The sequence below is a fragment of the Erigeron canadensis genome, chromosome 3, assembly GCF_010389155.1.
Source record: "Erigeron canadensis isolate Cc75 chromosome 3, C_canadensis_v1, whole genome shotgun sequence".
NCBI classification, from domain to species: Eukaryota; Viridiplantae; Streptophyta; class Magnoliopsida; order Asterales; family Asteraceae; genus Erigeron; species Erigeron canadensis.
Genome location: NC_057763.1, coordinates 20351134 through 20376221, shown reverse-complemented (window position 1 = coordinate 20376221; position 25088 = coordinate 20351134). Strand labels below are relative to the sequence as shown.

General features: G+C 33.5%; 5 protein-coding genes and 1 long non-coding RNA gene across 6 annotated transcripts; 3 read left to right on the top strand and 3 right to left on the bottom strand.

The window, feature by feature from the left end:
* The first annotated feature begins 704 nt into the window (after positions 1 to 704).
* LOC122591289 (peroxisomal membrane protein 13) lies at positions 705 to 3673 on the top strand. Its single transcript, XM_043763530.1, has 5 exons — positions 705 to 907; positions 1364 to 1600; positions 2108 to 2451; positions 2700 to 2792; positions 3129 to 3673. Exons 1-5 carry the CDS (start codon positions 889 to 891, stop codon positions 3324 to 3326), a joined length of 891 nt encoding a protein of 296 aa, XP_043619465.1. The 5' UTR covers positions 705 to 888; the 3' UTR covers positions 3327 to 3673.
* Positions 3674 to 5914: 2241 nt separating this feature from the next.
* LOC122593225 (F-box/LRR-repeat protein 12) lies at positions 5915 to 7243 on the bottom strand. Its single transcript, XM_043765607.1, has one exon. The coding sequence runs from the start codon at positions 7241 to 7243 to the stop codon at positions 6074 to 6076; it is 1170 nt and encodes a 389-aa protein (XP_043621542.1). The 3' UTR covers positions 5915 to 6073.
* Positions 7243 to 8527, bottom strand: LOC122593226 (uncharacterized protein At4g08330, chloroplastic). The gene is made up of 2 exons (XM_043765608.1): positions 8133 to 8527; positions 7243 to 7585 (listed from the first exon to the last, which is right to left on the bottom strand). Exons 1-2 carry the CDS (start codon positions 8159 to 8161, stop codon positions 7243 to 7245), a joined length of 372 nt encoding a protein of 123 aa, XP_043621543.1. The 5' UTR covers positions 8162 to 8527.
* A 3724-nt stretch (positions 8528 to 12251) lies between these two features.
* LOC122590442 lies at positions 12252 to 15302 on the top strand. The gene is made up of 8 exons (XR_006322509.1): positions 12252 to 12378; positions 12989 to 13051; positions 13367 to 13424; positions 13573 to 13649; positions 13745 to 13851; positions 14064 to 14133; positions 14754 to 14900; positions 14979 to 15302. It is a non-coding gene; the product is annotated as an uncharacterized LOC122590442 (long non-coding RNA).
* A 2387-nt stretch (positions 15303 to 17689) lies between these two features.
* Positions 17690 to 21704, top strand: LOC122593733 (60S ribosomal protein L5). Its single transcript, XM_043766178.1, has 9 exons — positions 17690 to 17786; positions 18432 to 18501; positions 18612 to 18703; positions 18981 to 19107; positions 19192 to 19271; positions 19347 to 19463; positions 19812 to 19946; positions 20028 to 20197; positions 21405 to 21704. The coding sequence occupies exons 1-9, from the start codon at positions 17784 to 17786 to the stop codon at positions 21523 to 21525; spliced, it is 915 nt and encodes a 304-aa protein (XP_043622113.1). The 5' UTR covers positions 17690 to 17783; the 3' UTR covers positions 21526 to 21704.
* A 1526-nt stretch (positions 21705 to 23230) lies between these two features.
* Positions 23231 to 24784, bottom strand: LOC122594425 (UDP-glycosyltransferase 83A1-like). The gene is made up of 2 exons (XM_043766881.1): positions 24307 to 24784; positions 23231 to 24224 (listed from the first exon to the last, which is right to left on the bottom strand). Exons 1-2 carry the CDS (start codon positions 24782 to 24784, stop codon positions 23326 to 23328), a joined length of 1377 nt encoding a protein of 458 aa, XP_043622816.1. The 3' UTR covers positions 23231 to 23325.
* Positions 24785 to 25088: the final 304 nt, after the last annotated feature.

The following is a 25088-nucleotide window of genomic DNA, read 5'->3' as shown; positions in this document are numbered from 1 at the left end:
TTTAAGTTCTTGTCTCTTTGACTTTAGAATAATTTCATTTAAACTCATTTTTAATTATATTTGATACTCGTAATAAATAATTGAACAAGAATCTAATAAAATGTTACATAACCCACAACTTTTTAAAATAATAATATGCATAATATATTCTTTTTAAGTTTATACAAAAGTTTTGAATAGTCAATTTTAAAAAATTTATACAAAAGTTTGAATAATATTTTGAATAGCATTTTACATAGCATGTAACTAAACTTTTAAACCTCTTACATAAAAAAAAAATACATATGTCAAAAAAAAAAATTTCGCTACATAAAGATTTAAGAAATGCGTACTTTATGACAAACAAATTTAATTTTATCGTTAGTGTTAGTGCCGACCCGACCCGCTTAATTAACGTATATATATTTTTTCGATTTACATAAGTCAAAAATTAGGATCTATCTAATTTAAAATTCTGGATTCGCTACACTGATGACGAATGTAAAACTACAAAAGAATGATTATGGTCAAAACTTGAGAGTAAAATAAAAATTGCTAATAATACAAGGGACGATTTTACACTTTGCACAGGAATGAAATACGTAAAATGATGGCAACCCAAATTTGACCCGAACAGGGAAATCACCAAAGGGCAAAATAGTACAATAACAAATATCATAAAATCCCAAAGCCTTTGTTGTTTTGATAAACGAGAACCATCAACCTAACAAAAAAGAAAAAAATAAAAGGATAAAATCCCCCCCATCGAAATACACAAAAAAAACGAAATTTCCATCCTTATTTGACCGCCTTTTTCATTATTATTATTATCTCTCTAATAATAATCTAAACAATAATAACAAGTCCGTGTGTTGTGCTGTGGTGGTGTGATTTCCAGACGCGTCTTCCATGGCTACCCAACCATCAGGTTTTCCTTTGTATTATTATTGTTATTGTATAATCCATCTAAAATCTTGTTATTTTTTTAGGCTTATGTGTCTGTGAGTGTATATATATATATATATATATATATTTATATAGTAAAATCAAGTATAAGAATTGGTAAGAATAAAAAGTAACTTTTGGATAATTGTTATACTTGATTTCTAGATTTAGAAATTCATGCAAAGTTCGTTGCTTTTTTAAGAACCCTAATAATTGTGTTGAAGATATTTAATTGGGATCAGATTTATTTGACTTATTATAATCACTTTAGGTTCTTTATTTATCAGATCAAAAATTTTTAATTTAAGCTAGGGTTTTGTTAATTATTTATCTTTCTTTTTTGTTTCTTGAAAACTTTTGATAAATTGTTGTATTTTTTTAAATTATAATTGTAAATTTGCTTGATTTTTGTTGGTTATGGTTATGGAAAATTATATAGGAAATGGTCCACCTCCAAAACCATGGGAACGAGCCGGTTCGGCATCTGGTCCTACTCCATTTAAACCGGCATCTGGTGGTAGTACAAGTGATGTAGTCGAAGCATCTGGAACAGCTAAACCAGGCGAAATTGTTACTTCAAACGACACAACGTCGGCTATAAACAGAAATAATCTTGGCAGACCTGTGCCTGCGAGGCCGTGGGAGCAGCAACAGACGTATGGAACCACATTAGGAGGTAACTACTCTTTCATTTTTGCATAAGATACGGGCAAGTTGCATACAAAAAGTAAACGACTTTCATCAACTTTCTAGGTTGTAGGCTCGGTCTCATAGAAGTAGATTAAGCCGGCTAGTAGTGGATCACTGACCCACTAAAGTTAGAGTCGATACCACGCTATCACTGTCTACTGAAAAAGTAATTCTTTTTTACTGCTTAAAAATGATGACATGGTAGCTGATGTCGTCGGTCACGTTGAGCAGGTTGATTGTTTCTTTTTAACGTGGCTACTGAAAAGGTTAATCTAGAAGATAGCCTAAAGTTTTTATTATTTGATGATATTTATTGGGACAAAGAAAATTGCTTATCGGTTATAAAAAGTTAGAAACTTGTGTATTTTGTATATGCAGCTTGCCTTCTGTATATTCATATGGTAATCCTCTAGCTCTATTACAATATTGTTGGCTCAAGTATTTTTTTCATGTTAATCTAAACCATTCAACATTGATTTGTTTTGTGTCTCAGGTGCCGGTTATGGTTCCACTTTGGGTTACAATTCTGGCTATGGGGCCGGAGGTTATGGTTCATACGGTGGAATGGGATCTCTTAATAGTGGTGGTCTTTATGGAAATAGTATGTATAGAGGAGGTTATGGTGGCCTTTACGGAGGCGGTAGCAGCATGTATGGCGGAGGAATGTATAATAGTTATGGCGGAATGGGTGGGATGGGGATGGGGATGGGAATGGGAATGGGCATGGGTGGCATGGGTATGGGCGGGCCGGGTGGTCCGTACGGTGATGATGATCCAAATAATCCATTTGGCCCCCCTTCACAGCCTCCAGGGTTTTGGATTTCTTTGATGCGTGTGGTAAATCTGCTTGTAACTTTTTGATACATAAGATTACTTGCATCCTTTTTTAGGCTTAAAGCTTTCTGTTCATTTTTCATATTCCCAAACAATAAATAAAATATATCCTTGAACTCACAAGAGTTGCAAGTGTCAATCGATACCATTGACCCAAGGGGTTATTTGGTTGTCACTCTGTTTATCAAAGTCTAATGAACCTAGCACCACATTAGTTGTGATTTCTATTACTTATCTCTACATGTCTCCAGATGCAAGGATTTGTAACATTCTTTGGCCGAGTTGCTATGCTGATAGACCAAAACGCTCAAGCCTTTCACATGTTCATGTCGGCTCTTCTTCAGGTATATTAAAATTTTATTTTAGTTTATAAATATTTATTATGCTCTTGTGTGTGATTATTGCTAGAGGTGGCAATTCTATCACATTACCCATCAATCAGTTGATATATCTTATGATTATTTCTTGTGGGTTATGTAAAATAATAGCTAAAAGTAAACAAAGAAGGCTACAAAATGGGTTAAAATTTGTATGTCAGAAAAGTTGACAGCATTACCCTGCCAAAAGATATATGTCTTGAACTGTTGCTCAAAACCTTGCTATTGTTTTTACCTCTAGTGGTTGAGTAGAATTCTTGCATGTGTACATACTTACCATCTTATTTTGATACTGCTTTGCAGTTGTTCGATCGGTCAGGATTGTTATATGGAGAGTTAGCTAGATTTGTATTTCGAATCTTGGGTGTTCGAACAAAGCCTAACAAGATTCAACCCCCTGGACCTAATGGACCCTATGGTCCTCAAAATCAAATCGAGGGACCTAAAGGTGCACCTGCTGGCGCCTGGGATGGCGTTTGGGGAAACAATGCAAATAATTAATCTTCATAATCACAATGAACAAACAAACAAACAGAAGAAGTGAATCAATGAAACAACTGAGAATGTCAGCAGTCTGTATGGAATCAAGGACTACAGATGAAAGTCGTGCTGATCGGCTGTATAGATAAGGTATTCTCTGTATTTGGAGATGTCTTTGCATGAAATAATCTTATTTCTTATCTCTACCCTTGTAGTTATTATGTAGTATTGAATGATGTTGCCCTGACATGAGGTTTGGAGTCGTTTAAGGTAAATTTAAGGTTATTTAACTTTATTGTAAGTGTAAAATTTTCCAATTGCATGTTCTACGCGATATTAAATCATTGTTGAAGTCTATGATTTTTCAATTTCATGTTGTATCAAATGAATTTGTTGTTGCTTTTTAAAACCATTTGTGCCGTGATCAAGTTTTCTTCAAGATTACCGAGACACTCCTGAGAGGGCGAATGGCTGATTATATCTTGATCAATTACTAAGGATGTATCTATCGATGATATGGGGAATTAACATGTGATGTTGAACCTAACAATTTCTTTGGGGCATCTTAAAGGAAGTTTGGGTTAATTATCAAATCTTGTATGAAAAACAATTCTAAGATAATGTGAATACTTGATTCTGGAGTCTTTTCTTAAAGCAATAAGAGGTTTCAATCTGGAAGAGATGTAATGGCCAAAATGACTATACAATTGCTAAAATTAGAATAAAAAGAAAGGATTATGGCATCTGAGTGTAACCAACTATGACGTAATGGTTATGTAATGTAGGGACTTTTTAAATTGGCTATCTGATGTGAGTACTTTTTATTTTTGTTATTTCAATGTATTTTACCGGGTAACCTCCTTGGAGCTGGTTATGCCATGTCACGGCCACGTAGGATGCCACGTGTCTTGTTCAAAGTCAGAACCAATCAAGCTTCACCATCTTCCTTTATGAAATTAACGGGAACAACCATTTCATTTAATCAAATTCTTCATTTTATAATTTTTTATCAATAAAGCCATCAAATAATCGAACTCAAACCACCATTAAACAACTAAACTCAAACCCATATCATCAATTATGTTTCCCAAAATATCATCAAACAAATCAAACTCAACCCCAAATCAATAAATGTTTAGGTATGGGTTTCATCAGGATTTTTTTATCTATTAATTAGTGATCTGGGTTATGATGATGTTGAAATAGTTGGGTATTGGTAATGCCGAAATCTGTTGGTGGTCGCCGATATCTGCTGGATGCTCGCCGGAATCTGCTGATAGTTGTCGGAATCTACTGCTTCTGCCGCTTCCAGAACTTGTTATTTTTTGGAATTTGTGTATATGTGTAAATTGTGTGCATAGATACAGTGAGGGTAACTCCCATGTCAGACATGCCAAGAGTTGTAAGATCGGCCAGATTTGGTGACTTGCAAAATTCCATGTCAAATCATCTTGATAACCATATCAATGGATACCCGAAAAACCAATGGATCGCTCTTCTTTCCTTTTCTTTATTTCTTATTCTTCGTCTTTCTTTCTTTTCTTGTTGACTCTAGGGTTTTATCTTGTTAGCTCTAAATGTATCATGTATGTATGTATGGCTTTAAATTTGTGTAAAGAACTAGGTACTAGAAGACGAAGAAGGTGAAATTGAAGGATATGAAAAGAATGGATTTCTTTTAATTATTTCTGATTATATGATTTAAGGTGAAATTAAAGGATATGAAAAGAATGGATTTCTTTTAATTATTTCTGATTATATGATTATCTAATATAGAAATATGGATATGAAAATGGAAATGGATATTTAGGTTGATTATATAGTGATGATGAGTATTTTGTTGATTATTGGAGGAATTATGAATCTGGAAAGAAATAAGAACAAAGAACAAAAATTAAATAAAAAAAATATTATAAATTGTCACGTAGACAGTCAATTAAAGAAAAAAAAAATTAAAATAAATTTTATTACCGGCTAATGGTACAACCAATCAATCGTTTCATTGAAAAAACAAAAATAAAAGGTACTTACATCAAATAGTCAATTTAAAATGTCAATATATTACATAACCATTAGGTCATAGTTGGTTACATTCGGATGTCATAATCCCTAAAAAGAATTATCAATCAACTGCAATCCAGGCCATTCAACCTTGCGTAGCCCAAATGATACACTGGAAGGCATTAACTATGTGCCCTTGCGTAGCCCAAATGATACATAGGAGGGCATTAACTATGCGCCATGGTTCATACTGATATACTTTGTCAAAGGTGTTGGCTATATAATCTTCAAAGAAATTATCTTGCCTTACATCCGGCGTTAACGACTTTTTATTTCTTACCACTTCTCATTCTATAAAGTTGAGTGACTTTAAATTGGGTGATCTCCTTAAGTTCTGAATGTTACTACTTTAACCTGTTTTCCTTTGGAATGAATGGTCCAATTTTCATATAGAACCAAAACAATAACAATACCCAACCCTATCAAAAGTGAGATGTAGACATTCATGCACCTATCCGAAAGTAGAGAGCAAAAGTGTTTGTCACAAGAAAAGGAGGAAAAAGTGCCATATAGACTCGATGTTTTCCATATAATTGTAACAAATAACATGCACAAAGTAATCAATTCTTACCTCCACACAAGTATAACTTAAATCAGTATAACAAACAAACACTTGACTGAATTGAGCAATTTCTCTGAAAACAATGAATGGATCAAATTGACCTGTATCTTCTTCCATTGAACAATTGGAAGTTCCAAAAAAGATATCATCTAAAGAAATGCTTAGGCATAATACACATGACTTCTTCAAGTCTTATTTCCACATCCCATCTTGCAATCTTGAATACTGTGATCGCCAATGAACTAACTTGTTGACATCTCGTGATGTAAATAACTGAGAGACGTTTGCATCCGTTTCTTAAAGCTAGCAACCCTCTATCACAAAGGCCCCGGCACCCATGTACATGAAGCTTCTCTAAATTATTACAATACAACCCGATTGACTCCCAACCCATGAGCCCGATCTCTGTACATAAAGATAGGTTCCACTCTTGGAGCAACGGGCACCCTTTTGAGATTTGCAGTATTGTTTCATCACTAATAGTTCTGCATACCCGGAAGTTAAGAATTCTAAGATTAGTACCAAGCCCGCCACCAATTGCTCTTAAACCATCGCCCTGTATGGACCAACAAAGAGACGAAACATTCAGATACTCGAGACCCCCTCCACTTAAAATTCCCATGACACCTTCAGGTTCAATTTTGCAAGAATCAGCTTCTAAACAGGCCAAGGTTTGTGAACACCCTTCAAAGCCAACTCCTTTGATTTTCTCACAGTGAGTTATCTTAATTGCTCGAATCTTACGACAATAGCTTGTGATAATGGAAATTCCAGAGTCAGTTACAAGGGTGCACCACTCGAGATTCACATCTTTTAGAGATAAGCATGATTTAGCTAAGAGTTCCAATCCATTATCGCTTATACTGCACCGATAAAGACTAACTAATGACAGATTTGGACAGCCTATAGCAACCGAACAAATTCCATTATCAGTAACTTTGAAGCAACAATCAAGATAGAGAGTGCGTAATTTCAACCCATTATCTTGCAGTCGGATTAAACCCGAATCTACAAGATTTATACACCCAGATAAAGATAGCGCCTCTAACTGTGTAAAACGATTAATCAACTTATCAAGAATGAAAGAATCAATGTCCACGCTAGCTTCAGATAATGAGTGATTTAATCGAGAGAACGAACATCCAAATTCCAAAGACTTACGACTTGAATTTTGGATATGAAGCAAGCGATGACACGTTAGACCAAAAGATTCCCGATCACCACTAGAATCAAATTTTTGAAAAATGAAAGATAAACAATCATCAGGAAGATGCATGATGAAACACTGCCCCTCTTTATAATCACCCACTTCCATTAGTATCTATCTACAGGCTGTAAAGCTCGAATCTTTATAACAATTTGCTTATAGTCTGAGTTAGATACAGTAGATGATTCAGTATCATGTAGTGTATGTGCATTCACATATCCATATCCGATATGAACACCACACTGCCGACATAACAACTTTGTCTTTGAACCACGCCCGTGCAAACAAATAGGCAAACAAGATGCCTCGTCTAATTGAGTGAATCGACTAAGATCAATGGATTCAAAAGATATCGAACCTTTTCTAATGGATTTACGGTATTTAGAGTCTATGTCAGACGTAATACGATTTGAGGATGCTAAATTCAAAGGGTATCCACATGAACCGCAACTGTTTCAATCAAATAAAATAAAATAAAAAAATATTAGCATCCTAACTACAATGATTACCAGTTATTCAGTTAATTTTACACTGAGCCTAAAATTCATATATAATATGTAATCACAGATTAATTTTATCTTAACACCACTTTTAACGCCAACATATTCGCAGGCGTATTCCATCCAACACGCCGAGCCTTTGGCGCTCGCCGCCGTCGTGGTCGGCGTGATGTTTTTTTATTTCAAATGGAAGGGTATATGTATATGTATCTAATATAAATGATGATGTGACACTAACAAACTGAGTACTCGGTGTGATGGTTACAGGTAAAAGTGGTTCAGTGTGTTGCCGACACTTTTCAGTGTGATAGTTAAACATGGTCTAGTGAAAAAAAACTCAATTACAAAACTACAAATCAAATCAATAATGAATGCATAAATATGTGAGAATGGATTAAAAAGGCAAAAAAAAAATATATATATATATATATACAGGTAATGGAAACTCACAACATCTATAACTGAAAGTGGAATGAAGAAATAAGAAAAGGGCTAACCTGTATGAAACATCTGAAGTGTGGGACATCACATCACATCACATGTGGATTTCATGCGATTTCGGGCGATCTGGATTCTTAATTGCAGATTCAAGAGGATCTTTTTTCTATTTTTTTTTTTTTATTTTTATTATTAGAGACAGAAGATATATGTAGATTGGAATTAACGGCCCGCACAATGCAGGTATCAGGTATGACTTTCCTGCTTGATAACTTACTTGAGTTAATTTGGTCACGTCATTTCTTCCAGAAGATACAACCGAACCAGATTGGTCAAACTCGAATACCCAAAAATCAGAAAAAATCCGAACAGCCGGACCAAACTTGGGTCGGACGAACCGGTGAAACCAGATGATCGAAATGTTGTTTTGATATCGTACCTTACGTTGGAAATAACCTACTGTTTTGTCGTTTATATTCAAAAACTAGACCGACTTTGGCTATGACAATAGAACCCGAAAACCATAAAGTTGGAAAAGTTTGGGAAAATTACACTTTTGGTTCCTGAACTTGGCATGTTTTTCACTAAACTTCAAAAACTGCAAATTATACACTGAACTTGTCACTTTTTTCACTTTTGGTCACTGCGCCCAGTTTCGTTAGTTTTGCTCCGTTAAGTTGTCCAGATTCGTTAGTTTTTTTTTTCACTTTTCGTCCTTCCCATTATTCCATAACTAAAATCGATAATCGACAAACTTCAGTGATTAAAAGTGTAATTTACCTACTTTTTTTATATATACCTTATTCGTCCAATTTTAAATGTTATTATTTTGTTTTTTTCTTAGTATTTTTACTTTTAACTTTGACTCTAAACATTTTTATTTGTAATATATAGTAGTTGGTGTAAATTAAATCAATGAAAAGTATATTCAAAAATTAGTTCATTATTATATGTTTTATAACAAATTTATATAACACAGACAAAAATATTTACGGTTAAATCATAAGGCGTTATAGACTATCAGAAAAACCTACAACACGTTACTTTAGATAAACATTACAATATCTTATTTTTATTTTCGTTTATTAATAATTAATAAAATGAATTAAGAAAAACTATATAAGAAGACTCAAAATTCAAACATAGTCACTAAATAAATCTATCTTTATAAATAAACATTTCAATAACAATTATTTCATCGTCGTTAAAAATAAAAAACAATTATTTCACCTAATTAAACTACTTTATAACCAATAGATAGTAAACTGTAAACATAAAAAAAATGTTTCAAAACATAATAAATGAATATATATTTTCACTAATCGGCCAAAACAATATATAAGATGTAAAGTTGGACCGATTATCGATTTTATTTATGGAATAATGGGAAGGACGAAAAGTGTAAAAAAAAAAATTAACGAATCTGGGCAAGTTAACGGATAAAAACTAACAATATTGACGCAGTGACCAAAAGTGAAAAAATGTGTCAAGTTCAGTGTATAATTTGCAATTTTTGAAGTTTAGTGATTAAAAGTAAAAAATGTGTCAAGTTCAGGGACCAAAAATGTAATTTTCCCGAAAAGTTAAGACAAAAAGCCGGACCGAGTATGTTCGGGTGGTTTCAGGTTCGGGTGTTTTTATTCATTTTTCACGGTGCTTGCTCATCCATACAAGTTACAATTGGGCCATTACGGTTAATCACATCTAATTCAAGCATCCATTACACAATGAGAAATAAAATAAAAAACATTATATACACAAGGTAATACACTAAGCTAGATTGAAACTGTTTTTTCCTACGACATCTATATTGAAATTTACAAACTCTACAATACATCATATAATACACTCATCTATACTATCTATTAAAGGAGATTCGACCATGACCTCACAAAATGGTGTTGTCAAAAATTTAGGCTTACGTTAGTATAAAGTGTAGATTTGATGACATCATAATTTGGTTAGGGACTTAGTTAGAAGCGTAGTTTGGTATTAACTAGATAAATTAGGAAGTGTGTTATATTATGGGATAATATGAAAAATTTAGGCTTACGTTAGTATAAAGTGTAAATTTGATGACATCATAATTTGGTTAGGGACTTAGTTAGAAGCGTAGTTTGGTATTAACTAGATAAATTAGGAAGTGTGTTATATTATGGGGTAATATGCCAGCTTTTTAGGAAAGTCAACTTCACTTTTTTCTTCCTTCCTCATTACGCCTCTTTCAATCTACATATCAACAATTCAAATTTTCACTTTCTTTACCTTTTCTACATATACTTCTGATCCATTTTTATTTTCATAAAAACTTGTGCTCTCCTTTCTATATATCCCATATCCATATCTATTCTTCTAAGGTTGTTAATTAATGGTTCATGTTATATATATATATATATATCTATATCTATACTTCCTGGTATGGTTTCTCTTCAATCTCTTTTTTATATATACATACATACATTTATTTGATATATGTAGTGATAATTCGTTTCTTTTATCAGAGTTTCTTAGGGGTTTTTTTACAATCAACAATAGAGGGGCAATATCACAACATCAGCAACTCAAGTATTTTATGATTTTTCAATTGCATGGGTGAGGGTTTTAGAAGATATATGAGGTGTTTTATCGTTATTTCTAATTTGGTTTTTTGATTTAGGGTTTTTGAAACTACAGGATTTTGATGAAGACGATTCTCAAAAGGTAAGTTCTTAAAGTTTTTTTATTTTTAAATTTCTGTTGGACTAATTAGAGTATCTTTGGTAAATTAAATTCATATTTCGTTTGCATATTAAGTGTTTGATAAAATGTCTCAATGAATACTTGGATTTTGGTTGTGATGGTGTTTTATGGCAGTATAACTCCGGCGGCATTTTCCCAGAAAAATATCATCAAGTTCGAAAGTTTAGCTAAATATATTAAGTTATGGCAGTGAAATAGTTGGGATGTTGACCCATGGTGTAACTGGATCTGGTGAGTAGTTTGGGATGGACCCATGGTGTAACATGTTTTACTCACTTTTGTGGTTTTTAAAATGTTTTGATATGTTTCTTTATATGGTTATTTGCTAAATAACCAAATACTGCAGCAATGCGGCTTTTGGTCTAAGTATAATCAGTGTTAGATCCAAATAGAAAGAAAGTGGTTGATGATATGTCTGATTTTTGTGTAACATGTTTTACTCACTTTTTTGGCTTTTAAAATGTTTTGATATGTTTCTTTATATGATTATTTGCCAAATAACCAAATACTGCAGCAATGCGGCTTCTGGTCTAAGTGTAATCAGTGTAGATCCAAATAGAAAGAAAGTGGTTGATGATATGTCTGATTTTTGTGTATATAGGGATATTTGAGTGTTGAAGTAATAGATGCATTTTAAAGGAATATTACATAGTCTGTTCACTTTGTTCTCCGGTATGCAGGATTTATTGATCAAAGTTATAGAGGGGCTTGGCTGCAAAAAAAAGAGACCAGCTGAAGAAAAAGAAAAGTTTTGGTGAGTGCCTCTTAGTTCCTTTTTAGCTTTGTAAGTAAGTTCTTCTATTGTAATTAGATAAAAGAACAGTAACAATCACATTTATAAATAGGCTGATTTAGGTTTGTTTATCTTGTCTTCTCACATGTGTGAACTAAAGAATTTAATTTTTAATTTCCCAATGTTTGTTTCCAGATATTATGATATTAAGACATATTGTCATTTAAATTTCTAGAAATGTTGGCTGAGTTATCAAGATTCGAGAAAGATGCATGTTTATGATCAATATGTGGACTTCTATAGCAGAGACATAGGACTATGCTTCAACACGGTAAAATATTTCATGAATCATTCCAAAATATTATAATCTTTTCTAGAACATGCTTTGTTTTTGGCTATAGGATGCAACCAGGTTACCTACTTTTTTAAAAATAAGTTAGATGCACTATATGTTCATTGTACTATTCAAAAAAGCTTGGCAATGTAGCCAGCCAAATTCACTATGTCATTTTTGCAATCTTTAAGAAAGATATTGCTTTGGAAACTAAAATGTAGTTCTTGATCTCTTTTGCTCAATTTTAAGACAAATCTGATTGTGAAGAATTTTATGCAAGAACACATTGGAGTGTTATTAACTTGTGAGAATCGATTGACAAGAAACACATTGGAGTTCAAGTTTACTCTTAGGAGTTTGGTAGTAGTTTTTCGGAGTTGTTTGATATAAAGTTGAATTGTTTGATATAAAGTTATGTAGGTCGTGATAACCTGGAATTATTAACCATTTTCCATGTTCAATGAGGACTAAGCATGATGACGATGCTTGGATTTTAATGGTAAGTGTGTTTATAATGTATTATTATATGTGTTATTAAAAAAAAATTATATGTGTTATTAAAACATGTGTTAATATAGTTATCAGGTTACAACTTTTTAGGATTTTTCTCTTAATATTCGTATGCAAAGTGAGATATTGATGAAATGTGTTATTGTAAATAGGATTCTAATAGGTGTTTTGGCTTTATAGATTTGATTTATGGGGGTAAATATAAAAGTATAGGAAATGATGTTTGGTTAATACTATTTTGGAAGGAAAAGAGAGTAAAGACTTTAAGCAGGTGGCATTATATAAGTAGAATAGATCAATTTATTTATGTTTATTATAGTATGGTCATTGTCAAATGAATATTTATGTACAACTATATTATACATTTGTTGTGTTAAAACTTATATATTTGAACATTGAAACAAGTGTTAGTTATAATATGATAGAGAGTTGAGGTAGCAAGTTATATATAAATTTGACCTACATTATCAATATATAAGTTTAAATTCTAAAGAACTTTAAGCCTAGAAATTATGAAGTTTGGTTAATACGTAAATTTTAACATTTTTGTCAAATGACATACTGTACATTAACAATAATTATGATTTCGAATGTTGTAGATCGGGTTTCCAATTTCGGGAGCAAGATGTGGAAAACCAAAGAAAATTGTGAAGGTTTGTTAGGTGATGTTCCTTATTTTATTTTTGTTGTTGTTGTTGCCTTGATGGAATACATTTGTTTATACTACTAAAGGATGAGTAACAACATGGAATTGTGAAATAAAATTAAAAGCTTAGAACAGTTTTTTCAAAACTTTTACTTGGGATGATTTTAAAAATAACTCAAAAATAGCTTACAAAAACAGGTATAAGCTTATACTGACCTTTTAATAAATTGGGTTTGTATTCTGATTAGTAAAAAAAAAGAGATTTTATATGGAATATAAGTTTTGATGTGTGAAGAATATAAGTTTCTATCTATCTTAGTTTTTTGTGCAGGATGGATCATTATCTTCCAACTGTTTGATATAATGTTCGATTGTTCTGTGCAAAAGAGGTAATTTTTAAAGTTTCATATCATCTTTAATCGATATTGAAAAAAAAAGTAAGAAAAAGTCAGATTTTTTAAATGTTGGGTTTTGGTTTTAGGAGTTTTTGTATCTGGGTTTTATAGAGCCGAATCTTTGATGTTTAAATCATACCAGGTACGAGATATGCTCCTAGAAAAAGTTGGAGATTTGAAGTGGTAGATGTCACAGACGCAAATATGAAAGGATTAAAGGTTAGATGTATCTCATTAAAGTAGGGTTATATTGAGATATCCATCAAGTTTGAGTAATTCATATGCATAATTAGTTTGCTTTTGTTGGCAAGAAGCAAGTGCTGCAATATCCAGTGGTGAATGTCAACGGAAAACTGAAATTTAAGAGTAAAGTTCATAGAGTGCAGATCTACTTCATTCTGTGATGGATAATAATAAAAATGTATTTCTTCTTCTTTGACTCATAAGCTCTTCATTTTCCCAAACATCGACTTATAAAAAGGTGTTTTCATAACCTATTTGAAAAGCTTGTGTTTAGCTATGCTATTAATGTGTAGTTTAATCCATTTATCCATTTCGTCAGGTTAATAAATAAATGGTTAGAAGTTGCCATCACTAATCACTGTTTGTTAAATTTAATCAAAATTGTTACAGCTTAATGGCTTTTGTATCTAATAACTCATGCGCGAAAGAAGCAGCTTTGAGCAAATCCAAAGTTTTCAAGGTATAAATAAGGTGTTTACTTTTGTAACTATAATGATAGGTTCCATGTAACTAATATTTCTTCCGAACATGTCGAATTTTTACACAACATTATATGGACAATATCAAATGGGTAAGATTCCATTATCAATATATATTTCTGGCAACACCCCATACTTGCTTAATATATGTTCATTAATATATGGTTGCTGACAATGAATATGGTAACAGTGTAAAAAGTGAGATTCATATGAGCTCGGGGGACATAAATGGGTGGGTAAGCCGGATTGATGCAAGTAAAACAAGACATATTGCTTCTGGTTGTCGCAAGAAACTTTTTGCTTAGATTCTAACAAGTTTTCGTGGGTTAAGCATGATTTACAAAAACAATGAGTATTTTTATGAATCATGAGTAGTAACTCATTCTTTTGAATGAGTGCTCTCGGGCAATGCTTATACCTGATGGGTCAAATGGGTAAAAGAGAAAGCTTAGCTTAATATAGGTAGGATTAACTGATCAAAAGGCATTCAAAAAGTAAACAATACTGATACATAAAACTTCTAAATTAAATAGTCAAGATGAACTTATTTTTTTGACCCCTAACCCACCTACTTATATATGATGACGTGTGATTTTGGCAGTTAGAGCATAGGCTGGTTCTACCCCACCAAAAGCATTGTTAATGGTTTAAGTGGGCTGCAAACTTGGAGCCTCTTGTCAAGACGAGTGCATATGAGAGAGGATCGTATATATGCTTTGATCCAAACACATGGGAAATTATACGCAAGGTTGAAGCATACATCTGATTAGTGTTCATATTTTGTATGGCTTTCAAATATCTAACTCATTTTCGTACTCTTCTGCAGGGTAATATTGTTGTCTACTATGATATGTTGGAAAAAGACAATTTATTCATCAACATTGACAAAAGTTCCTTTGGCAGCTCATTAGTTGTGGCAGTCAGGTGTCATGTTTATGGTTAGTTTCGTGTTGTCTAAGCAGCTGTAATATCATATTACAAGTCTTGGAAGTTAATAGTTAAATACAAGTCTTGCTTGAGACCAGATTGTAGATGTAAATGATGTAGCAATGAGGTCTTCTAATGTGATGTAATATTGTAGATGGTTTATCCAGCTTAGTTAACAAGAGGTGATATTGAACTGTTTATTTTAATCTTTATAAAATTTATTATAGCCCATTTACTTGTAATGGGTTAATTTAGAATGTGTTCATCTTTGATTAGTTAAAAGCTGCTCAATTCTGGTGGTAGCTGTTTTCTTTAACTTTGTTGTGTTTATGGATTTAACTTGTATGTTTTTTTTTTATGTATAGCCAAAAAAAACTACTATTATTGACATGAATTGCATTGAGGTACATGAATTTTTTCACCAAGGCCTTTCCATTGTCAAACATTGGCACAATTAGCTTTGTGGTTGAGTACAAAATATAGCTTAGTTGGGGTATATAAGATTCTACTTGGCTCCAGATTGAGGAAGAAGATGATATCTTAGTCTATATTTAATGTTCATATCTTAGTCTGTAGAACATTTACAAAAAAAAAAAAAAAACATGGTTGTTTGTGTTTAATGTTTATCAATATAAATTTAACTATATAGACCATCTCAATAAATGACTTGTGAAGGGAGTATGAACAACACAAAGATAATGTATTACTTGGATGAAATAAAAAACATCCCAAAAAAACATTTATTTTATAAAAAGCCTATCAATAATCTGTGTTTCTACACGGGTCTAAAACTAGTAAAGTATAAAGAAAAAGTCTACCATGATCTTTCATCTATCATAAAGCAACCATCCAACCACCAAATAGGCTTTGACAACAAATAACACTTATAAATCTGGTGTGGTTTATTAGATTTAGGTTACAATTGTTAGAAATTCTGGACTAGTAACATATTTTAACTCATCAATGATAATTACATTCACGTTATCATATATCACTTATCAATAACAAGTATTATGAAACTTTTATTTCTATAAAAATTATCACAGCCTCCTAAGTGAGTGCTATCCCTTGTAAGGAGCATGACCTCAACTCTTATAATTTTTGTCCTAGGTATGTTTGGCAAAAGTATTTGTAGTTAGTACTGTAGCTTGTAGCGGTAGCTTTTAGTTGGAGCTGTAAGCTGTAGCTTTTAGTTGGAGCTATAAGTTGTAGCTCTTATTTTTTAAAAGTGTTTGGTATAGTAGCTGTAGCAGCAACTTTAAGAGACATTTGTGTAACTTTTAAAGAGTAAAAGCTCCATCGAAAAACTAAAGTTCCTCAAATGCTACTTCAACCAGCGTTTCATTTTGGTGCTTTTTCTTTCATATAAAAGCTAAAGCTAGTTGCATCCAAACAAAGCTTTTAATATTTTAAGAGCTTTTAGTTTAAAATAAAAAACTAAAGCTCCTGAAAAACTCTTAATTAGCTTGTGCCAAACATAGACGAGTATACGTATAGTGTTTGATGTGATTGTATTTTACCTATCTCTTAACTCATTAAAGTATAATAAATTCAAAATACCCAACAAAAGCCTTCCAAAACAACATGTTTCAGAAATTTAGGTCGCGTTTGTTTCACAAAATTTGATGGAATATGATGGAATTGGAATTGAATTCCATTCCTTAGTGCGTTTGGATGTTCAAAGAAGGAGGAATCTCATTCCGTAGGAATGTAAACATTCCATCATTTGATGGAATCTTCATTCCTTGGGCATGGAGGAAGGAATTGCATTCCTTCTGTCACTTGAATTCTCAAAAAATCAAAAACATTCCGTCAAAAACATTCCTTCAGATTCTAATTCCTTCGAAAGATTCCATTCCTTCCAAAAACATTCTGTGAACCAAACACGCCCTAGCGGTAGGTATAAACATGAGTCAATTGGCGTCAAACTCAAAAACTAAACATAAAAATTTGGTTTTTAAAATCCAAAGACCATTGGTTTTGGTTACTTTTGATACGTTTTCACATTTTGTTATTGTACTAATCTATGGAATCAAAAATATAAACTTTAATTTTTTAAAAACAACAATATGATAAGGAAACTCAAGACACAAAATTAGTTATACTTTTAAATAATACTATCTTTTGGTTTTGGTACAGCGTTAAGTAATATTGTACTAGTAGTAAAACTAAAAGGAATTAGTACTTTAGTTTGTAAACAACTTTACACGAGTTGTCATAATGTGTATCAAACTTTAATCATATGCATTGTATGTAATGAACTTTCAAATCATGTGCCTTGTATGTATCCGATCAATCAAAAACCTACAAGTGACAACTTATATGGCTGTCACGTATACACGGATACATACAATGCACAACATTTGAAAATTCATTATATACAATGCACATGAATAAAATTTCACACACTATAACAATTCATGTAAAGTTATTTACATTATAAAATACTAATCTCAAAACTAAAATTTTAGAAAGAGAAATAGAAATTGGTACGCGAGCGACCAAACTATGTGTTCAAGACAGGGTACTATAGTAGACATAGTAACTAAACTTTGAGGGGTATAAAGTAAAATCAGAAAACCCTACAAGACGAGAAAAAGGATGAAATCGTAGCCGTCGATATATGCAGGGTTTTTAGGTATTTGAAGAGGCCTCAAAATTCACTTAACGCTGCCGCTGAAATTTCTATACTCTCTGTTCAGCCATGGTAATGCCCACCATCTCTCTTCCTACTTCCCTCTATTATTATATTTAATATTGTGATTGTTATTATTATATTTAATTACATCATATATACAAATAAACATACTGAAAATTATGAAAATGATATATTTGTATGTGTAAATTAGTTTGATAGATACAACTATGCTATTTGGCACCTTGACTACTGTTGCCTTTTTTGGCAGCAACCATGATTTCACATTATTGCCCGAGGTCTTTGTGGAAACAGTCTCTCTTACGCTGCATATGCAGGGTTGTTGCATATACAATGTGGCCTAGTTATATGTTTATATATATATATATATATATATATATATATATAAACGAGACCCGGGTTCGAAGTAAACGTCTTTAGATTGTCAGGGAATAAGTCTAGGAAATGATTGTGCCAAATGCGAGACTTTTCCCGAGTAGTATGTGTTTTTGGCTAGTTGATTTGAATTTGTTTTTTTGTTATTGTTGGTATGTATAATTGTATGTACAATGCTTCACATTCACTTTTACGCTAACTAGTTGTCATTCTATATATTGATCCGTTATAACTACAAATCGATTATATATGTGCATTGATGTAACTTGGATAAATTAGTTTCCATGCTAAGTTTGTTTGCCAATTGTTGTATGTAATAAGGCATTTGTCAAAGCCCAGAAGTCGAGATCCTACTTCAAACGATTTCAGGTCAAGTTTAAGAGAAGAAGAGGTATTTTATCTTGGTTCTTTGTTTCGTTTTCTGTTTTTTTTTCTCTCATGTTTTTCGAGTTTCTTGGGTAGCTTATTATTTATTTGGTTTCTTTTGTTTGCTTGTTGCAGAGGGTAAGACCGATTATCGGGCAAGGGTCCGTATGATCAATCAGGATAAAAATAAGTACAATACCCCCAAATACCGCTATGTTGTGCGCTTTGTATCCTTTTGGTTTATCTATAACCCTGTTTATTCTATTGCTCGTATAGTTTTAGGCTTTCAGATATATCTATTGGCTGTATGATCAACTGGTTTTACATTTTGTTATTTAAGTTCTACTTTATACTTTATTTTTTTAAATTAGAACATGAGAAAATATTTTTTGATTTGGATTGTTGCCTGTTTTAAAATTTACTATTCGTTATCAGCAAACATCAAGGTTGAGCGCCTGCTGCTCGTAGCATATCATAAATTTGTTCCCTTAATTATTGTAATAGACCAACAAAGATATAATTGCACAAATCGTGTCTGCAAGCATTGCTGGGGATATGGTTCTTGCATCGGCGTATGCTCATGAGCTGCCTCAGTATGGTCTCAAAGTTGGGCTCACAAATTATGCTGCTGGTATATTTGTGTCCTAAATGTTACTCATAATCACATTTCCGCTGTTGTATAAAAGCTTGCCAACCTTTTTTATTTGAAACGTAGCATACTGTACTGGACTTCTATTGGCTCGCCGGGTCTTGAAGACACTTGAAATGGATGAGGAATACCAGGGCAATGTTGAGGTGTGTTATTCGCCCTGAATTACTTGCAAGTTAAATTCATTTCGAGTTATTGCAATTGAGAAATTATTATTGTAGGCGACTGGGGAAGATTACTCTGTTGAGCCAGCAGAAAGCAGGAGACCTTTCCGTGCTCTTTTGGATGTTGGTCTTATTAGAACAACCACTGGAAATCGTGTTTTTGGTGCTCTTAAGGTACATGGTTCTCTTTTTACTATTTTATGTTAAGAATCTTGATTGGATTTGAGTAACACATAAGCATGTAAATTTTTTGCGGTGGCTATTTTTATCTATCTTCTAATGAATCGGTTGCTTACAATTTTTTGAAGGCTCTTGATTATTTTTCTAATAATGATGCTTCTTTGTAATTAATGCATTTTAAAATCTATAATGAGTAAGACGTTACTGATATGAGTAATGGACCAACCCAATTTTACCCTCCCTGACTGACCCACCCATCTTTCAAATTCTAGCAAATATGTATTTTGAAACTACAGGTTATGACAACGGCTAAGCATCTACTAAACGTGTTTTTTGATTCAGGGAGCTTTGGATGGTGGCATTGACATCCCCCACAGTGATAAGAGGTTTGCTGGATTCAACAAGGATGGTAAGCAACTTGACGCTGAGGTTCACCGAAAATACATATACGGTGGGCATGTTGCTTCCTACATGAGAGTAAGTCTTGCTTAATCGATAATTATCAACCAAGGCAAATATGGTTGTCCGAAATTAATTGAGTTATTGTATGATATACAGACTTTAATGGAGGATGAGCCTGAGAAGTATCAGACACACTTTTCTGAGTACATAAAAGCTGGAGTTGAACCTGATAACATTGAAGAGGTATACAAAAAGGTGCATGCCGCAATCCGTGCTGACCCGACTCCAAAGAAAAATGAGAAGCAGCCTCCTAAAGAGCATAAAAGGTAACATGATTTTCTCGTGTTTCTGAATATGAAGTAACTTAATCACCAAAAATCTAGATGCCATGATACGTGTAAGATGCTCTATAACTATACATCGGGTAATTCTAAGCACACATCAAATAGCAAACTCAAGTTATCTAGTTATTAAAGGAGGGAATACGTCTATTTTATGATGCATATCATCAGAAGCGACAATTTGAACCTTGTACATATGAACGAGCCTGTCTGAACTGGCTAACAAAGAAACTGGTTAAATGATGCTGAAAGTTCCCTAAAGCTGAGTGTGTTTGGTAGGAGATGGATAAGGAGAAATTGAAATGATTTCATTTCCCTCGTTTGGTTGGTCTGAAAAAAGAACCGGGAGAAATGTTTTTTCTCAGAGCAATGCTTCTTTTGCATTTTCATTTCACTCCATTTTGGAAATGGTTTTTATGAAATAAAATTCTCCCTGTCAAGCACATGTTTCCCCAAAAGCCCAAATTAAAAAAACAGTTCAAAACCCTAGACTCTCCCAATCGTTTGTTTGATGTTCCCTTAATCCCATCCTCTTCCATCATCCTCCTTATCCTACTGCCATCCACAGTCTTCTTATTTGATTTTCAACCTTCGTGACTAGCTTTTTGGCCCAGAAATGCTTTCAACCACACACCCACCCCCATTCCCCATGTATTTCCAACTGCTACTGGTCAACTTTGCTTCTTTTTGAATGTCTCACCATATGAAATCTGCCTTTAACTTTGAAATTGCTAACAGTAGTGTAAAATGACTGGTTTGGTTGGAATATGATTGCAATGTTTTCATGTTTTCATGGTTTGATGTTTATTTTAGTATACTTTTGTTAGGAAAACTCATTTTCGTTTCTCTGGCTTTGTTTTGTTACCAAACATTGAAAATGATTTCTTTTAGATTTCTCGGGTAATCTCTTTGTAAATACCGAACAATGGAGTTCATTAGATTTCTCCACCAATTTCATTATTCTGATTCATTTCATAATTTCTCTGAATTTCTCCCTACCAAATGCACCCTAGAGGTTTTGCCATCGTATTTGACCTTGATTATTTGCAAAAAAAACTCGTGAACTAAGCAAAAGGATATCTGGTCTGACCATTTAAAGCCTTACTGATAGAAATCATTTAATTTCAATGTATCTTACTCTTTTTATATGTTCAAAATTGTAGCCATATTAATACCTTGAGTATTGTTTTAGGTATAACCTGAAGAAGTTGACATATGACGAGAGGAAACAGAAGCTTATTGAGAGGTTGAATGCGTTGAATGCGGCTGCTGGAAGAGGAGACGATGATGATGATGACGAGGATGATGAATGAGAGTCAAGACATGTATGATGTTGAATTGTTTGGAAAGAGAACAACTGTAGTGTCTTCATTTTTACATGAATTGTTTTCTAGAATCAGTGACGAGTTATATTCGGACATAATTATAAAGAGATTTCTATATAGTTCAGGAGTTGTTTTTTATTCGTTTAAAGAGATGCTTTTTTCTTTTATATTGCCTGAAAATACTTGCATGTTTTGTATGGTGCAATTAGGCAGGGTCGTTCACCTTTCAATGACTTCGATGAAGATGTAGATGGGTGACATTTCTCACAACCCCAACTTATTGCGTGTTTTGGGTATTACAATTGACAACAATTGAGCTAAATCGGAAAATGACACGTTCAATGACATTCTATTTGAGTTGAGAGGCATCCTGATAGTAAATAGCCAACGTCCTTTATACATGGTAAAACTTTGACCTGTTTTAGTGCCAAAAGTTGTCCATTTCTCAAGTTTGAACCCTATTCTACTTGCATATTTCATATATCCATTATCCAGCCCTATAGACGCATCATTTTTTGTGTAACAAGATGTGCTACACACAAAATAGATATAACATTACACATAATTTTCTTAACCCATTCCATTGAATTGCAAAAACTTTTAATATTGGTGGTATGGACGCCAAATTTGATGGGTCAACAGAATTTATGTTAAGCGTCAGTTCCATATAAACCGGGCTAATCTTATTGTCATAGCTATGAAAAAATCGTGCCGGGTCTAAATGTTTTCCTTCAAACTTTTGTAGCTTGTCTATAAAATTTAGTACCTCATATAGTGAAACCCAAACCTCAACTCAAGGGCAGGCTGGAAGTAGGGTTCATTCTAAAATATAATTAGTGTCATTAAACTATATTGGTGTTAGGTAGTTAAGAAGTGGAAATGAACAATTATGTCATATACAGGTCATATGATTGATACATTAGGATTTTTTTTAAATAATATGACATATTTTTATCAAGTCACAACTCAGATTTGATTCGTATTTTAATCAAAATTGATTTGGTAGGTGTTGATATAAGTTTTTATTATAAATATATATGCAGTCCCTTTTGCAATACTTGAAAAGTCTCTCATGGCCAAATATTATTACAACACCCTCTGTCACTAGATATGCAGTCACATCAAGTGATTGTATAGTAAGTAAGCAACACCCGTCTAAGTAACACCCGTATTTTACCGTGTATGGGGAGGTTAAGATGTAGACAGTCTTACCCTTACTTGTAGAGACTGGTTATAGGTTCTATCTAAGGTTGAAAAAGACCTTCACCTTTGCAAGGAGTAACGACCTAACCCTTGACTTATGTCTCCACAGGAAAGAGTGTTAACCACTTGATCTTGTATGTCAAGAGATTGTATCTGGTAACATATCTTGAGATTATAACTTTGTAGTGAAAATGTAGAAAGAATTAGGTAATTGATTAACTATCCTAATTACAAGTGATTATATATCCAACACGTTTAGAAAACTTGTTAGAACCAAATAAATGTATTAGCCAATTAAAACTTTAATGCATTGGTCAATGATTGCTGTAGATGTACCTTCTGATAAAGTGTGATGTTCTAAAACGTGTGTACATTGATGTTGAAGAGGCATTGCACACTGTTTGCTAAATTATAATGAAACAAGAAAGTTTTACGCATAGCGGGTTGGAAATTAGTGAAACAAATGACCAAGGAATTACAAATCATGGGATACTGAATGACATATATAACGAGTGCATTTAAACAGTAAATGTTGATACAAGGCAATAGTCCATTTTTCATTTGAAGGTGTCTGTTACAGGAGCATTATATATCATTCCCTTCCTTTATCCAATCAATGAAATTGCTGAGATTTTTGTTTGAGGAGTTTCCAGCTTGCAGACTGCCCATTGCTTTTACTTGCATATTCAAGGCACTTTGTTTGGCTATGTTGTTGCTGAGCAGTTTCTCCAACTTACTCTTTATTTCTTCTCGTGTGACAATGCCAACGTCATCTTTGTTTAAAGGAAGACCGGTTTTCCAGATATCACATACGTAAGTTGTGTTAAGAAACTGATCAGCAAAGTATGGCCAACACAAGAAAGGAACACCGTTGCTAACGCCTTCCATGGTAGAGTTCCAACCACAATGACTAATGAAACAAGCCACTGAAGGATGGGTTAGGACCTCTTGTTGAGGTGCCCAACTTACTATTTTTCCACGGGTGCCTATTTTTTCCATGTACCCACTTGGATAGACATAGTCGGTATTGCCATTTACACCAGGTCGTATGACCCATAAGAAAGGCTTGTTGGTGAGTTCTAACCCAAACGCCAACTCATCAAACTGGGCTTGGTTAAAAATTGTGAAACTCCCAAATGCCACATAGATAACCGAGCAGACTGGCTGATGATCTAGCCATGTCAGGCAAGATGAATCTTCATTCCAGTAATGCCCTGCTTGCTTTGTCAATCTATTGGTCGCTAAAAGCGGCCCTACTGGCAACATCTTTGGAAATAGGGTAAATGCCCCATGCTCTAATTCCACGGTTGAGTTGCAAATTATGCGGTCTGCTGCTTCTGCAGCTTCTTTGCCATCAAGAATTATCTTACGAAAGACAACTTCGTTAGTGCCTGTGTCACCAACACACACCCATGTAAATTTTGCAGGGTCCATAAGCGGCATGGTAGTTGACAGCTGAACCATTTCATCTTTCAAAGGTACACCTGAAATGAAGACTTAGCTGCATAAGGCTAACTTCTAGATCTACAATAAGTTAGTCACAAGTTTTTTTCTCACTTATCTTACCATTACTGTCGATAACCTCATCATCCAACAGCTTCTGAACGCTCATGATCAAGGCCAAAAATGCAGCTGCTCCAGAGCAAAAGGTTGCCAGTCGAATGCCCATCTTCTGTGCTACTCTTGAAACCCATCCCATGCAATAATCAGTAATAATACAGGTCACTTTTTCATCTTCATTTTTGTTAATACTTTGAATCATCTCTTCTAGTTTGGCGGGCATGACCTGGTAGGTTGATTCGGTCAACCTCTTGATGTCATTCCTGTCCTCCCACGGTTCCATCCCATCTGGGATTGAAACCATTTGCATCAAATCACTTGGATCATTTTCAGACCAGGTACTCACAACCCGTTTGTGATCAAATTCTGTGTTAATAAATGTGACTTTGATACCATTACTGGTCAAGCGTCGTGCCAACTCCATGAGAGGAATCACATGACCTTGTGCCGGGTAAGGTATCGCAAGTACATGGAAAATTTTCATGTTTTTTCCTCTTTGGAGTTTCTTAAGACTACTATATATGTTTTGCACATAACACTCTGTCACTCTGTCTCTATTTATATACCATAGAAAGGTATATGAATGAGTTTTCAAAGGGTGTGCAGTGATGGTCCTACATAGTTTTGTTATTAACGCAGTAGCTGGTATTGATGAAATCTATTTGTCACGTGTCCAGTTCTCCAGTATTACGTCCATGGTAATGCAATAAGTATGTACAAGAGCTCGGGTGTAAAATCACCATGTTAACACCACTAAACTTGTTTAAGGTAATCAAGAGTGTTCAAAT